Source organism: Talpa europaea, assembly GCF_964194135.1.
Source record: "Talpa europaea genome assembly, chromosome: 9".
Lineage (NCBI taxonomy): Eukaryota > Metazoa > Chordata > Mammalia > Eulipotyphla > Talpidae > Talpa > Talpa europaea.
In genome coordinates, this window is record NC_140076.1 from 5,434,687 (window position 1) to 5,451,106 (window position 16,420).

At 49.7% G+C, this 16,420-nt stretch overlaps 1 protein-coding gene across 1 annotated transcript in view; it reads right to left on the minus strand.

Moving 5' to 3' along the window:
* MTOR (mechanistic target of rapamycin kinase) overlaps positions 1-15,785 on the minus strand; it is a gene marked incomplete at both ends in the record, with an annotated part of 104,939 nt that extends 89,154 nt beyond the window's left edge. Inside the window, 13 exons of the mRNA XM_084244066.1 lie at positions 74-196; positions 2,607-2,812; positions 3,130-3,345; positions 4,399-4,643; positions 5,364-5,492; positions 6,365-6,551; positions 9,265-9,373; positions 9,457-9,732; positions 11,777-11,911; positions 12,604-12,804; positions 14,004-14,236; positions 14,881-14,989; positions 15,624-15,785. Coding sequence (XP_084100192.1) covers positions 74-196; positions 2,607-2,812; positions 3,130-3,345; positions 4,399-4,643; positions 5,364-5,492; positions 6,365-6,551; positions 9,265-9,373; positions 9,457-9,732; positions 11,777-11,911; positions 12,604-12,804; positions 14,004-14,236; positions 14,881-14,989; positions 15,624-15,785 — 2,331 coding nt within the window. The remainder of the gene's footprint in view (positions 1-73; positions 197-2,606; positions 2,813-3,129; positions 3,346-4,398; positions 4,644-5,363; positions 5,493-6,364; positions 6,552-9,264; positions 9,374-9,456; positions 9,733-11,776; positions 11,912-12,603; positions 12,805-14,003; positions 14,237-14,880; positions 14,990-15,623) is intronic.
* Between the last annotated feature and the right edge of the window lie 635 nt (positions 15,786-16,420).

Below are 16,420 nucleotides of genomic sequence, written 5' to 3' on the forward strand. Positions count from 1 at the left end.
CACTGCAGCACCCTGAGTGCTGCCACTGCTGGGGTAAGAGCAAGTGCCAGTCCCTTCATCTCTGGTGAGTTACCTTCAAAATAGGCTCCATGTAGGGTCGGATGAGTCGGGGGGCGTTGGAGACCAGGTGCCCCAGCATGCGGGCACTCTGCTCTTTGATTCTTCCAATGCCACTATGCTCCAGCTCTGTCAAAATCTGCAGGGGAGAAAGGTGCGCTATGGCGGAGGGAATTCTAGCAAGAAGCTGTGTCAAAAAAGAAAATGTGGCGGGAGACTAGGGGAAAGACCCAGAACACCACTGCAGATCAGCAGCTGCTAAACACTCCACCAGCAGGGATGACATCTCTACAGCTCACCCAAGTCCTGGATACGGCTGTGACGGGGAGAACACTGTGGAAGAAGCCCCTTTCCTGCTGTCACACACCCAGGGCCCCACAGTGTTCTCCAGAGCACAGCTACCAGTGCAGCCCAGGCAGAGGAGGCTGAGAAAAGTAGCAGGGACATCTCTGAGGGGGGCTCTGCAGAAATGAAGACTGAAGGGAGGGATTTTTGGGTGAAAAGTCTTGGTCCACACAGCAAATCACTGAGAGGACCTATAAATAACAAAAGAAATCAAAGCACAGTCAGAACAGCTATGTAGTTGAAAGAAAAATGATACTCGATAGCTGTTTTGGGCACATCTAGATAAGCCCAAATAGTTAGGGACCATTTCAACAGAATCCCCTTGGACCCCAATGAGCAGAGATAACTATATTTCTTCTGACTGACACGCTTGAGACAGCAGCAAAGCAGCACATCACACTCGTGGACACAGACAACTTAATACAGACAGCCTGCGGGAGAGCTGAAGCTGCCAGAGGGAAGTCTCCGAACAGTAAGGAAAGCGAGACAACAAAGCTTGCGTTACAACTCTGCTACCCAAAGGAGTCTACAATTTAATACTATATTTTGTCTTAGGTTATTGACTTTATGATCCTGACTTTCTGGATCCCCTCAGCAGCCTCTTTTTGAGGGACTGAGCAGGAAACTAAGAAGAGACCCACAGCAGCAAAGAGATGGCTGACTGCAGGAAGTGGGCCCCCATAAGGAGGGCAAGCTCTCTGGGGCAATGCAGGGTCAAATTAAAGAACCCCAAACTCCCTTCCAGAAATAGAGGGCACTGCTGCACTACACCAATCCCCACCGCCCACCCTGAGGATGATGACATCAAGAAAACGCCGAAGCATTACTTCGGTAATGTCGGTAACGTCCCTTAACTGAGGCAGGAAAATGTCAAGTCAACTTGGGACAACTTGCCTAAAAGTTTAAAAGCAAGAAAACGTGATTAAAATTTTGGTATCTCAGAGCTGTATTCAGTACACGGCAAATCCATTTACCAATACTTCACATTCCCTGATAACAGGAAAATGAGTGTCCTAATCGCTCACAACTAGCTTCTTAAGGCCCCAGGCCAAGCCTGGCGTGTTCACCGATGTCCAGTGCCCAGTGGTACTTGCAAAAGAGCAGCTACTCAGAATATGTGTTGACTGAACAGACCGATCTCCTCACTGGAATATGCTCCTATACCGTGCTTAAACATTTAACACAGTATGAGCTGGCGGGCTCAGCAGTGATTCTTTTCCTTCCCAAAACCTGAGTTACTTTAAAGGCTTAAAAAGAGAAGCCCTCCTAACACAGGCCAGCAGTTAAAGGAATAAACCACTGGACCAGAAACAGAGTACACATACGTAAGTACAACCTTCCGATGATAAAATTTGATGATAAATTTAGTTACTTTCATTATGACAAGCCGCGAATACAAGACACTTCTCTAGGTGAAAGGTATATATTAACGATTTTCTATGTTTAGGTTCTTTGCATTTATGAAGTGTTTATTTCAAAAGAAACCCAGGAGGAGGGTCAGGAAGCAGAGGGCAAGGGAGGGACAGGGTGAAAGTGGGGGGACAAGCAATGACTGGTGAGCCAGATTAAGATCCAGAAGAGGTGGGTGGAAATAACTCAGGGCAGGGGGGGCAAGAGCACACATCACTCACAGGGAGGCCAGAGGGCGTGCCCGGGGAGGTGCGTTGCAGCAGGAACTGAATACTTCACGAGCGCTAGCAGCAATGCCAGCCTGAACCAGCTTCAAGCTCTAGTCCCAGCGCTTAGCTTGGCATCTCATATTATGGAAGAATGAAAGTTGGTGCCAGGGGCAATGAGGATGAGAAACAATGTTGGCACCATTCTCATACTTGGCAGCAGCAAGCACAGCAGGAACGTGAAGGAAAGAGGTGTGCTGGGAAGACTGGAGCCACCTGCAGCAGGCTAAGGGAAAAGGGACCCAAAATGGAGCTGCCAATGATTTGCCAGAAGAGCTGTATGAGAAGCTGAGTCTCGGGCTGATGGGTCCCCTGGTGGCAAAAATCACACGACGCATAAGAGGAAATAAGCACAAGCCCCGTGATCCTAAAGCTGGGGAAGCTCGTGGAGACTCCTGGAGCCAAATGTCGCTTTTACCAGGTACCTCAATCTTTCTCCCCCTTCCTGGTTCTCCACTCTTTTGGCAAAGAGCTCTCATAATGAGAGTCCTCCGCCTGTTGCCTCTAGGGCTGACGTCCCATCATTACCTGGATGAGCATCTTGCGTAGAAAAGGCATGACAAAGGCTGGGTTCATGCTGCTAAGCCGGCCCACCGTGCAGATGGCCAGCTCCCGGATCTCAAACACCTGGTCATTCAGGGCCACAAACAGGGCCTGCAAATTCTCTGCCTGGGCCAGGTGTGCATCGAAGCGCTCATCCAGGGATGCCAAAACACAGTAGCGGATATCAGGGTCTGCAAGAGTAATTGAGCCTTTGAGCCTCTTCAATGATCTCAGCCTCCAGCCCTCTGCCATTTTCTACCTCTACCTCCAGAGTCTAGTGAGAGGATTCCAGATACTTTTCTCTCCCCTAACCTGGCCTTTTTTCTACTCATAGGAGCAGAGATTACACAATTGAAGACATTATCTTACACCAACGCCCTCCTTGTAGAGAAAGCTGGACATCAGCTTGCTGAGGCTGACGGTCCCTAGAGAGGCCATGCACGCAATTAGTTCCTTCCCACAGGCCCCGCGCTCACTTCCCCAGATGCTTCTGTCTCAGAAACTTTACCAGGATCTGTTATCCCGACCACGAGCAGCTTGCTGAGCACATCTGCCACCACTTGCACGGCAGTCTGGCTAACCACATGAGCGTGGCCGCTGATGAGGTGGACGGAGGGCGTGAGCAGGCGGGAGCAGGTGCGGGCAGCTTCCATGCGGATCTCCTTGTGCTCGCTGTTTAGGAAATGATCCGCACAGTGGCGGACGAACTGCGTCAGAGAGTGACCTGGATACAAAGGCATGCAGAAAACAAAATAAACTGCTGCTTTGGATAGTAGGTCAGCAACTTACTAGTGCATTTTCTATTTCATGGCCACTAAGTCAAGTTTCAACAGGCTATTGGCCAGCAAGATACTGATCCAGAACTCTTCTCTTAAAGAGGCAACAAATGGGCTTCCAATCAGAAGGGCAGATGGAAGGCAGAGGAGGAGCTGGGAGAGAGGAAAAGACATCCCCTGACCTGAATCCTTTCTCTAGTCCTTTCAAAGAATAAATTATTTTATTTGATTGTGACCCAGTCCTTTGTTTTCCAAACAGTCAGCAATGCGTGATGAAATTTATACATCTATTTTAGTTCCCAGATTTAAATCCCAAAAAGAGTCTGATGTAAGCTGGGTTTAAATATAGCTACTTTCTATTCATGAGAAATGAATTATCCTGGGTGGCAGTGAACGTCAGTGGAGGAGCTGCACTGGGGGACGACAGGCGGCTTGCAGGATTTTGAGGGCCGTTTAGGCTTTCTGTATTGGCCTGTTTCCCGCTGGCCTTGACCAACACAAGCAACACCACCTTAAATTTCAGAAGTATCCATTTTTATTTCCTGAAATATGTGTCCCTATGGTATTAATATGAGTCCATCCTCAGCTTAGAATTCTAAACACATTGCAACACTCTTAGAACTCAAGCCACCATAAAACTGGAAACGCCCAAAAGCCCCTGCTCACACATTTTAAAGCAATAAAACCACCTCGGCTCGGGGAGGTGGGGAAGCGGCTCTATCTCTGACGTTTCCATCTCTGAGACGTTATTTCCTTGGATTAAAGAATATTTTTCTGGATTACCATTTGCCCCCAAATTCAGTATGGGACAGAAGAAACAAAAGAGGAGGAATCAACAATGCATGGAAAGGGTGCACTGTGGGAAGGACAAGCTGATCGAGAATCAGCTACTGTCTCAAGGACCCCTAGCGAGATCCAGGAATTCTAACACCCTCTAATTTTATTCCTCGAGGTTCCCAGGATCACTTACCACCTTGGCAAGAGTCACTACAACTTCTTACCTTCAAATTCAAAGCTGCCAAGCGTTCGGAGGGCAAGAGTGATGCTGCCCACATCACTGGCTTCGGGGAGAGTGGTGAGGCCGGGGGACGCCAGCTGGTGTGCCAGGCCCTTGGGCATGCCTGGGTGCCGGAGGGGCTTGTGCATGAGGACCAGGGACAGCATCTTCAGCAGTCCGTCCTGGATGTCCTTCTTCAGCTGCGGGATCTGCCGGCTCAGGTCATAGAGCACGGCAGTGAGGGCAGGACTGAAGGGAAGGAAACTGGTCACACGTGGGGCTGGGCACACGACAGGGGGGTCTACTCTTAGGAAGAAACAGCCCTTGCTGTCCAGCAAGGGGGTTGGGCCCCCCATCTGCTTGGTCTTTAAAGTGGAAAGGAGACTATAAAATAGTCTAAATGTCCTGAACTCTCTTGGCCTGGTCAAAGGTTTCAAAGTGATAATCTGCAAGCTTTTGGTTTTTACCAAGGGAAGAACTTGCTTAATGTAATTCAGTCACCAAGAAGACCAAGTCTCAATAAACAATCTGGAAAGCAATCTCAATAAGCAATCTGGAAAGCAGACTGAGAACATCGTTTTATAGATGAGGAGCACTAAAGTGTGGGAACTTAAGCAATTTATCCGATAATAAATCTAACAGCTGCATACACTGAGCACTTCTTATGTTCAAGGCACTGCACTAAGAGTAGTTATTTCGTGAAATCTTCCACTTGCCCTCACAACAATCAGGAACTGAGTTGGTTATTGTACTCACTTTTCAGATGGGAAAATTACGGCTCAGGGAAGTTAAAAGTAACAGTTAAGATCACAGAGCAACTGGGACTTGAGACACTGCGTTTATGGAGTTCTCCTGCCTGTCCCATTTAATGCCTAAACAACCAGGTCTGGCTATTTGAATACAGTCCCAACGCCATGGCCCAACCCTTGTGCTAGCACAGAAAGGGGGGGTTAGGTTTTCGACACCCACCTCAGTCCCACCGCCAGCATGGGCTCCAACAGCTCCTTGATGTCCTGCTGGATGCCCGGGCCCATGGCTCGAGCCAGCATGCTGATGCAGGTGAACACGGTGGCATCCACCTGCATTGCCTTCTGTCTCCTGCAGAGAACCACAGAGCGGCTAGGCTAGAAAGACAACATTTTGCTCTGTCCCACCTCAAAACCACCCAGGGCAAGGCGGGTGAGTCACCGGGCAAGGCCACCACGTGTGTGTGCGGGGATCCACGGCACTGCGGACACTGTAGAGTTGTGACGTTAAAACTACCACCCAGCAGATGGCAGGCGAGTGTCTTGAGGAAGGGGCCCTTTTCTGAATTCTCACCAGTGGGTTAGCGCCATGCTGCCAGGGTACCTAGCTAGGAAGCTAACTGAGCAACGTGTTCAGTCGGGACCAGCGTGACGGGCACAGCCAGCACGTGGGAAGACGATATCCCTCCCGATGATGACAATGCTGTGCTCCGAGCTTATCCAGCGACCGAAGCAGGGAGTGACCAAAGCAGGGAGCAAGGCAACTCCAGCCCCAGTGCCTAGCCTTAGAGAGGCTGCCCTGTCTTCCCTATCTGGCAGGACACGGCAGGCATCTCTTGTTATCTTATTCACTGGGAGGTTGCAAGAAGTGGACTAACTTATCCAACTTGAGCAATAAGGAAAAAAGATGACTCTCAGGTGTCCTCAATTCCAGTCCAGGACTCCTCTCTTTGGGTCTCATATCAAAGCAAGACCCTTGAAAGCCGAGAGAAGTGTAAAACTGGGATGCCCAGTGTATAATAATACTGAAAACAGCACTGGCATCTAATACACCCCAAATATACGCCTGGATGTCATTTCATCCAGGAAAGTGAGAACTATGCCATTTGCTGTTCCCCAGGGGTTACTGAGGCCGAGACCAGATTAAACTTCCTGGAAGCGGGATGGGCATCCTTCCTCTCTGACTGAATGGGTGGCAGGTGCAGTCACACTAGAGATGCTTACTTGTGGGCAAAGTCCTTCGGGGGCAGGGCTGCTCGGATGATCTCCAGCACACGAGGCAAATAGACCTTGAACTCAGACCTCACAGCCACAGAAAGGAGCCCCAGGGCCTGGAAGGCTGCTGTCCGTTCCTTCTCCTTCTTGACACAGCTTAGGACGTGGTTCATCGTATCTTGGAGGTACTGGGTATCTGGGCACAGAAAAGAAAAAGTATATGGTTCAAGGTCAGGCTGGTCTCTGTATCAAAGACCAGAACTCTGATAAGACACTTCAACTGAAAAATAAATTAAGAATTTTCTGTTGGAAAGATGTCAAGAAAATTTAGAAGATGTACTGATGAAAGTCTTTTGCTTGACAATCACTCCTCAGCTCAACTTTTAGAAATATTAAGATAGTTTCCCTCTTTAATAAAAAAAAGGAAAACAAAACTTATTAAAGGGTCTCTAAAACATTATCACAAAATTGTTCCTGTTAGCATTGTATTTTCAGGGAAAGATCACATGCTCTTGTTTACGAAATAAATGCTAAATCTTGTTAAAGAACAAAGAGAGGGCCACCTAAACTATTTTATATTATCTTAAAATCTAAAGTGATATTGAAAACTGTTTGCAATAAACAGACTATTTCATTGAGCTTAGCCCTGGAAATCACTTTGCTATTACCTAGAGATTTCTGTTATCGTTATATTTAATAGAATAAGATTTAGACTGTAATTTGGAAAGCCACTTGTGTATTTTCATTAAGTTTACAGAAGCCAATGTGCATGGGTAGGCGATTCTTGGGCAATTTAAGCTAAAGTGTTATTACTCCTCTGAAGGCTGGTGTGTCCTGGTTCTCGTCTCTCTTGTTTCTTCTCTTCTAACTTGCTAGTCTCAAGTCTGGGCGCCCCAGCGCACACGTAACAGCAAAGGCGACAAGAACACGTATTCATTAGAATGAGGGGTGCAGAGGGCTCCCAGAAGCACACTTAGGAGACGGCGAACTGACTGCCGTACAGTTGTCACCGCACCTGGCCACAAGTGTCTTCTCCCCTAGCTCTCGTGGCCAAATGACAACACAGCATGCTGCGTCAGAAGACACGGGGACACCACCCTCCATCAGAATGGCTCAACAAGAAAAATGCGGCCTCTGCAGAGAGGGGCATGGCATTTCAGCAGGAAATGGGTTAAATAAAAAACGTAATTTCCTTTTTCATACTTGGCACCTCAGAGATCAGATCTGACACTGAGGGATTCCAGCCAATCCTGGGGTAGGGATTTCAGATAGTCCCACAGCACACGTCATGAGGAAGTTCACGCAGTGACTCCCAAAGTGCAGGCTGTAAGCAAGGGGGCTCTTTTCCAGTGAGGTCTGAACGTTGAGGCAGCCCAGGCTGAATTTCAGTGACATATTTTGGTATATAATTTAATAAAACAACAAAACCCCACATCAAAAGAAGAAACCTGGGGGCCCTCTGAGCCTCCGTGTCCCGCTGCCAGGCAGTCTTCTGAACTCACTAGGTAACTGCTTCCACAACGCGCCTGACTTTGATCACATTTGGCCTAGTTATCAGTTTCTTCTGAACCACAGACTTTCAACCCATGATCATTTAAAGCTCCATTGAGCAGGGGCACGTCTGGTCATTAAAAAAGAACAGGGGTGCTGGCTACCAGGTGGGGAAGAATGAAAAACACGAGTGGTTTTCATTATAGCATGTCTCTGTGGCTCAGGGATTTTACGTGGCTAATTGTCTCGTCCTTACTCAACATGTTCTATTCTCCACACAGCACACTGAACACTTCGCTGCATTGCTTCTGTTGTTCCATCTGGGCTGGGTGGTGTGAAACGAGACTGTGGTGGGGATGGCGTCTGCTCAGGTCAGGCTGGCCTTCCACTTACTCTCCTGGCTCCCACTTGGTGCTGAATACTTGACTGTGAAGCACAGGCCATGTGCAAAAAGATGGTCCAGGTGGGACCATCAAGGAGGCAGGTGACACGCGGACATTAAGCATGAGCAGGCAATTGGAGTATTCTCATAATTTTAAGTTTTACTTTATTTTAAAATGGATTTGAAAGAGCTAGAGGGGCAGTAATAACGCAGTAACAGTTTCCATGTTACTGGGGCTTACTCTGTGCCAGGCACTGAGGGAAGGGGCTTAGGCATCAACGCAGTTCATCTTGCAGGGTGGGGACTGTTACTCTAATTTTACAAGTAAGGAGGTGGAGGCACAGGAAAGGTCAAATCACCACCCAAACCCTCACAGCCAAGGAACACAGCAGGATTCACCCCAGATTTGACACCAAAGCCTTTCCACAGCTGAGGGTTATACCGGAAGAGGAAGACTATTTCCAATTGGAGTAACCCGGGAAGGCCCAGGGCCGAGCTGGTATATGAGCAAGACCAGCTTTAGGAGCCAGGGAGTCACTATGCAGTGAGAATAGGGCCCGCATATGGGAACGCAGTCTATGTCATCAGTGAAACCTCCCTCTGAAACACCTGGTCCTTCTGCTCTGTGGGTCACCAGGGGCAGCGGAGTGACCACCTCTGGTCAAGGGGCGGAAACAAGACAGTGACAAACCCTCCCGGCCTACAGAGGCTGCTGCGTAGAATCTAAGCCCAAACTGCCCAACCCTTGGCCTCTGCTAAGTTCTTCTATGAATCTGGTGGCCTCCACTTACCAAAACCCGCTTGACTCCAGAACTGCCTCTCTGCCTACAGACTCAGGCTGTTTCTGCGTCTGCCGCCTCAAGCATTTGTAGGACACCTGAGCTAGAAATCACTGACCTTGGACACGAGGCAAGGGAAGCAGACATGAGCCATGGTTGGCATGGTGCCCAGTGAGAAGTGGGCATACCTGCTGGGACCGCTCTGTGTGATCACTTACATGGGCAACAACCTCTTCCTCGGCCAGGGACAGCCTTACCTGTGAAGGCAGAAGGTCGGAAGGCAGCCAAGCGGGGCAGCAAGTTAAGGATTGTCATTTGGATCAGTGAGTTCTTGCTATTCCTGCATTTCAGCACCCACTGGCACACCTGAGAGACCAAGGAGAAGGGGGTGGTGAAGGAAAGGGAGGTGTGCTGTCTGGGAGCAGAGAAGCGGGCACTTTGCCACTTACCTGATCAAATTTCTCCTCCATCAAGTCTCTGCAACACCGGCTCTCCACGAGGGTGGACTTCGCTGGGCTGGGGGAAGCCCCAAATCCCATGAGGCCTTGGTGGGAGCTGTACCCCAGCAGTCCCACCAAGGCATTTGACTGCTGGGGCTGTACTGCCTGGAAACTGGTGAAGGGGGTAATGTGGCGAGGTTTCGTTCCAAAGCCCATGAGATCTTTGCAGTACTTGTCGTGTACCAACTGCTGCTGCGTGATTTCTTCCATTTCCTCTCTCAGGCGCTACAGATGTAAAGGGAAAAGTCAGCTCACAGCAGCATTCACCCTGGGCACTGTGGCGCCTACCGAGCAGCGCATCTGCCCAGCCCTGCAACATGACAATCTCCCCAGTGGTGGAAGTGGTGGTGCGGGGAGGGCATTCTTCATCTTAGGACTCTGATTTCTTCAACATGCAGGGGGCTTGATTTTGTTCTAATGTAAGCAGAAGAGCACCACCTACTGAGCAGTGAGGAAGTGGCAGGGGGCTGGCTGCCCAGGCCCCTGTCCTCTTGCCCTGGGAAAACAGGCCTGCAAAGCGTAAGTAAGATCACAGCAATGAAGTCACTTGCAAAAGTGAGGGGCAGCCCACATCCACATCCTGTTGAGGACATTTTACTTTCTTTCTTCTCACCAGAAACCTGGATAGGAACAACTCAGACAACTAACTTTCTCGGTACCCTATGAGTGCCCTAGATGGTATGGCGTGAGCTGACGGGCTAAGAACTCACACTCTTCCCCTTCAAAGGCTGCTTAATAATTCACCCTTCAAACTGAGGAGGAGCTCAGTTTTCCAAACTTACAAACTTTTCTTGTTATTTTTTTTTTTTAAAGATTTATTTATCTAAGAACCGGGGTACAGGTCAATTGCGTGGAAAGGTGAGAGGATTCACCAGAGACAGAGTGGGGAGCAGAACAGGCAGAGTGACAAAATACACTGCTGAGGGGAGCAGCGGGTGCAACAGGAGAGGTCCGCAGTGCCATGTGGGACCCTCAACGGCCGGCCGGCCAGGAACAAACTGGCGCTGTAGAGGCTGCGGACAGCTTCACAGCGCGGCACTCAACCGCCTGCGCGGCCGGGGAGGCCCACTTACAAACTTTTCTTAATGCACCTATTTTGGGGGAAATTCTGCCTACTGCTTTTGTCAAGGTCACCAAGGATGCTGAGACTGCTGAATCTGAGGGTTGATTCCTAGTCGTTTCCACTTGACTGCTCTGCAGCACTTGGGCCACCTTTACAGACCCCTGCCTTGAAACTTCTTCCTCACTTGGCTTCCCGAGCCTCACCCTTTCCTGGCTGCTCCTGCTGGTATCCCGTGGCTTCTCCCTACCTTCTGACCTCAAGTTCTCAATCCCAACCTCTTCTCCAGCTACACCAGACCCCGTTCTCACCCAGTCTCCTGATGTGGAGTATTGTGTTATTTCACTCCCAAATCTGTATCTATGCTCAGGCCTTTCCCCAGAATTATCCCCTATTCCACTGAGATGCCCAACTCCTCAAACGTAAGTTCCACAGCAAACTCCCGATCTCCCACCCCACACCCGCTCCTCCCACCTCAGTCCATGGTGACTCCCTCCTTCCAGCTTAGGCCAAAAACCTAAGCTGTGGCAAAACTACCCTGCCAGGAAGGCCGCTGTTCTCCCCAACCAGACTCCCGGCTTCAGCCCCTGCTCGTCCGATGACTGAACAGTGGCCAGAGCAATCCTTTAAACATGACTCAAATGTCACTCACAGCTCCCCGCTCCCCAGTGTACACCGTGGCTCGGAGACCCTGGGTGACTGCTGCTCTCTGCTGGGGTGTTCCTGACCCTCCTGCCACCACTCTCCTCTCACTCTGCTCAGACACGGGCAACTCACCGCTCCCCAAACATGGTAGCGTGCCCCACCTGGGGGGTATTTGTTCCTCACGTATCTGTGTGCCTTTTCTCACTCCTTCAGCACCGTGCCCAAATGTCATCACGTTTTAAAATATAATCTTTCATCCAGGCTACTGTCCCCTATTCCCTCTCCCTCCCGACTTTCCTCCACAGCATTTATCGCCAAATGACACACTGTATATTTTCACTAATTTGTGTCCTGTCTGCCCTCAAGGAGGGCCTTTCCTGACCTCAGGTCACCCTAACCCTCCTACCCTCCATCCCATTTCTCCCTATAACTTGTCACTATCTGCAATTAACCTGTTTACTCTCTGTTCCCCCTATAGAATGTCAGATCCCTGAGGACAAGGGTGTCACCTTGGCTTGCTGAGACTGGCCCAAGAAGCCCAGGCGCCCCGATGCAGCTCCTCACCTCTCCCTCCATGCTGCTGATGCGGACCAGCTCGTTGAGAATGAGCAAGGCTCCGTGGATCCGATCATCTCGATTCATGCCCTTCTCCTTGGCCAAGGTCTCGTCAAACCCTTTCTCTGCTTCTTCAAACGTGTGCTACATAGAGATACAGAAAGCTTTCACCACCCGTGCCTGAAGCTAGGCAGAACAGCCTGTGCCACCTATGTGGGGGTCTGAGGCATCACCATGCTACTCAGTGCCTGGTGCCTGTGTCACCAGCAGCACCAACTCATCCAGCTCTCTCGTTTTAATTTAGCCTCAACTCTCACAAGACCATGAGGCAGCTATCATTAAGATCCTTATTTAATTAAAAAATAGAGGCTCAAAGAAATGATGTAACTTGTCCAAGGTGATGCGGCAAAGCCAAGACTAGAACCCAGGTCTCTAGCTCAGGGCTTGGTTGGTCCTTTCCGCAGAGACAGGCAGCACAGGACTCGTGATACCAGCAGAGGGAGAACTGGCACTTTCTAAGGGAGCATCGACCACGTGTCATCAATTTGGAAACAACCATTTCCCCACATGTTAACATCTCTGAAGAGATGTCTTACAACGCTGGATAAGAAGGCCCTGAATCACAGTTTAACTGGCCCGCTGTTTTCAATCTTAGCGGTCCATAAAACAGCGACGTGGCCATCCATAAAACAGTGACTCTTTGCTTTAACAAAATACAACAAGGTGATGACAGATTCACGCTGAGCTGGGAGAATCACCCGAGACCACTGCCAGACCACTGCAAGACGCACTGTGCAGGCCTGCAGACCCTCCCTCTAGTAAGCACGTCTCCTCACCCTGTACCACTGTGGCTTCTGCATCTCCTTCGGCTCCCGCTGCGTGGTGAGGATCAGACAGGCACGAAGGGCGGCCACAGCTCCCTCGCGGATTGCCTGCTTGGGGTCCCAAACGGCCACAAAAATGTTGTCAAAGAAGGGTTGCACTTGCTGGAAGAAGAAGGTGGGGACACTGATGGCCAGCTCCCGGAGGACCAGAACCTGGAAGAGAAAGGTGTGCTAAGACCTCTCACCTGCATCTGTTTTCCCCTCTCAGAAACTTCAGGCTCCCGTCGTCTGAAGACCCATTACCTCATCAAGGAAAGAACAAGACACTCTCTGGCTAGAAGATTCTGGTGGCTTAGGCTGGCAAACAAAGTTGGTCAAACACCTGTGTGTTCAATACCCGAGGGTGCTGACAAACAGAATGCTGTCAGGAAATGCTTTGTATACTGCCAGCCTAGAACCATGCCTGGCTTACAGTAAGTATCTGGTAAATACCTACTGAGCAAATAATCCTGTTTAACATTTAACCTTGCTATTATTTTCATGTGACAGAGGAAGAAAGTGAAGGTTAGAGGCTGCCCCAAGTTACAGAGCCAGGAAGTGGCAAAGCTGAGACATGAGCCAGGGTCCAGGTGTGTGTCCCCCACAGGACCATGCTCCCTCCTAGGGCGGGAACAGACTAGAATTGTCCCAAATGATGCTTCTGCCCCCCACCATCTTCATTCCAAGATTCTCTCTTAGGGATAGGTACTTTTTGACACCACAGCCTGGAATCCTGACATGTCAAGCCACCCTTTTCCAGGGACAAAGCTCACAAGGCAGCAAGGATGGGCCACTGAAAGGAGAGGGCAAGAATGCAGAAGCGTCACTGGAGAAAGAAGCAAGGCTGGGCCAGCGACAAGTGATTAACAAGTGCCCAGGAAAGGTGTGGGAGAAGGTGGGCCAACTTTCCTCAGTGGGGAGCAGGGGACCAATGCCGCCTGCTCCTCTTCTGATCCGGGACTTCCACATTCCATAAATGCAGAGCCCTCGATAGAGAGACGGAAGGGACCATGCAGACAGCACAGCCATCTGGGGCTTGGTAAGCTGTTTGGTTTGTTGCATCTCTCATGTGTGGCTGGATGGCTCAGCTTGGGATTCTGAGTCTACAGACTCAGCGGTCAGGATGCTCACTGCACTCAGGGCTGCCTCTCTAGCAACACAGAGAACTTGCAGTTGCCTCTTCAGGTTCTGAGTGCAGGGTAAAGAGAAAAAGGGATTCAGGACAGACCCTGAGGCCACCGAGAATCACGGTGCCTGTGCCTGGAGCCTCCTCGCTCCCTCGCTGCCTCACAGGGACCTGAGCATACCGCAGAGGGCCCCGGCACAGCGCCATGGCTCCCAGGCCTGGCTGTGCTCCTCCCACAGGCACTCACAGCTGCGTGTCTCCGGCCCTCGTTGCGGTCAGCACCCAGCCACTCCAGGGCTCGCTTCACCTCGAACTCCACATACTCAGCGGTGAAAGTGTCCCCTGCCATGGCCAGGCGGCCAATGGCCTTGGATGCCATCTCCATGACAACTGGGTCATTGGAGGGGAGGAGGTTCCGAAGATAGTTAGCAAATCTGCCGATCCGGGTGGCATTCCCGCCTTCTACTCCTATGAGGCTGGCTGGAGAACAGAGAAGGCAAGAGGTGAGGATGGGCACAAGGTGTCCGTGAAAGTGTGCTCTCTGGAGAGGAGGGCAGGCAAGCGACCCTTCCTTTGACCTTGAGTACAGGGTGCAATTCACAGATGGTAAAAATGCAGGTAATTTTAACCCACAGATCTGTTGTCTGTGCCAGAACTACTTACATAAAGCCAAACAGCCCTGTTTAATGTATATATGATTGACTTCCCAAGAAGAAATAAACTGGGACCGAATAATCATCCACAGGGTGAATGACCAATCCCTGGGAGTTGAAAATTACCTGCCTTTTTTTCTACTGTACCCTAACTCTTCTGCTCGTGAGCCTACTATGCCAATTCTTGCTCCACAGAGAAACCAGCACCTGCACAACATGGAGAGAAAGCTGCCTTCGAGTCTCAGCTCTGGTCTTTAAAAAGCACTTAACAGTTCTCATACTTCACATCTGAAAATACCCGCTTTGCCTACACCTCAGGAATGTTGCTAGAATTGACATCCCCAAATAAGTACACCCAAAGTCACAAGGCTCCTAAAAACTCATTAACTGTGAACTAACCAACTACTAAATGACAGGCAGCGGGTACAGTAGACACAAAAGTCTAGGTTTGTTGGGACCAGAGGCTCTTACCTATGGCCAAGATGCCGCCTTTCCTCTCATTGGCATCTGAGCTGGAAACCAGTTCAAAAATGTGATGGTTCAGCTGATCATAGAAGCGAGTAGACTCCTCTTGACTCATCTGCAAAGGAAGACATACTGAGAACAATTTCCAATGTCTCCCTCACGGTGGTGGTGGGGGGTCTCTTCTAAAGATGAGGACCTGAGAGCTGGCAAGTACAGTTCAAACCAAGGATGACAAAGCCACAGCCCCTTTTTATAGCTTCTAAGTGATGGGTAGATCCGCTCCCCTTGCAATTCATCTGTTTACCAAACATCAAATGTCTACTCCATGGCAGGCCAGGTCCTGTTCTCAGTTCTGTTTAATACCAGGGGCACAGGGTGAACAAGCCATTTCCCATGACCTCGAGTCTGATCTCTACGTAGAAAATCCCAAGCTTTCAGCTCTCCCAACCCATCCCAACCACAATTAGCAGGCAGAAAGAGAGGGTCTGGAATGTGGTGGGAGAGAAAAAGGTAAAGGAACAGCTGACTCGTGAAATGTCACCACCACAGAGAGAACCACAGAAATGTGTACCTGCTGCAAAGGGACCTGCACCTACAGATTATGAGACATGGGCACCTTTCTAGACAGAATCTCTACATTTTCTAAACCCTCACTCGGTTATCAAAATGACCCTGGATCAGTGCTAGCATAGTGAGCCTGAATACTGCATGATGACTGATGACTGTCCCCAAATCACAGACGCTCCAACCTCGCGCAGCTCCATGGTGACATAGTGCTGGAGCTCCTTGGCAGCTTTGGCCCTGGTCTCCTCATTCCGGCTCTTCAGGCCACTGGCAAACTGCTGCAGAACGCTCACATTGCTCGACGTGGTGGTGGCCGTGGTGGCGGCGGCAGGTCCTGTTCCAAGCATCTTGCCCTGAGGTTCTTTGGGGAGAAACTTCTTTTAGTATTCTGCGTAATGAACTATAGCAATGGATTTATTTATGGGTCCAGCTCCTCAACAGAGCTCTCTACCCGACTCAGGCCAAGTAGGGGCTTCTAAAAAGGCAGGGAGACCTTACTGAGATATATGCAGAAAGCCTCATTTCATTCAATGATGACTGGTTTAAAAGAGGCAGCACAGTAGAGAGGGTCAAACTGTAGGCTGTAGAACCATATTGCCTGGATTTAAATCTAGTGCAAAGTTACATACTGGGAAGAAGAGACTTAAAATGTCTCAGTTTCCTCAGCTGCATTAGGACAGTCGCATGTAACTCATGTGGCTGATGTTGAGTATTAAATGAGTCAGTACATGTTAAAACAGTCCCAGGCATACAGTGAGCTCTTAATCACTGTTAGCTATTATTAGCATATTACTACCAAGTACATAGCATAGGTGGGGAGGTGGGGAGAGGAAAAAAGCATACTAAGGCTGCCCCTTTCCTCAAGGAGTTCGACTTAAAGGGAGAAACCAATTATTTGATTATTATTCTATACAGTGGCACTATCTAACAGCAATATAATACAAGCCACAAATGCAGTTTTAAAGTTTCCTAGAGGGCCTCC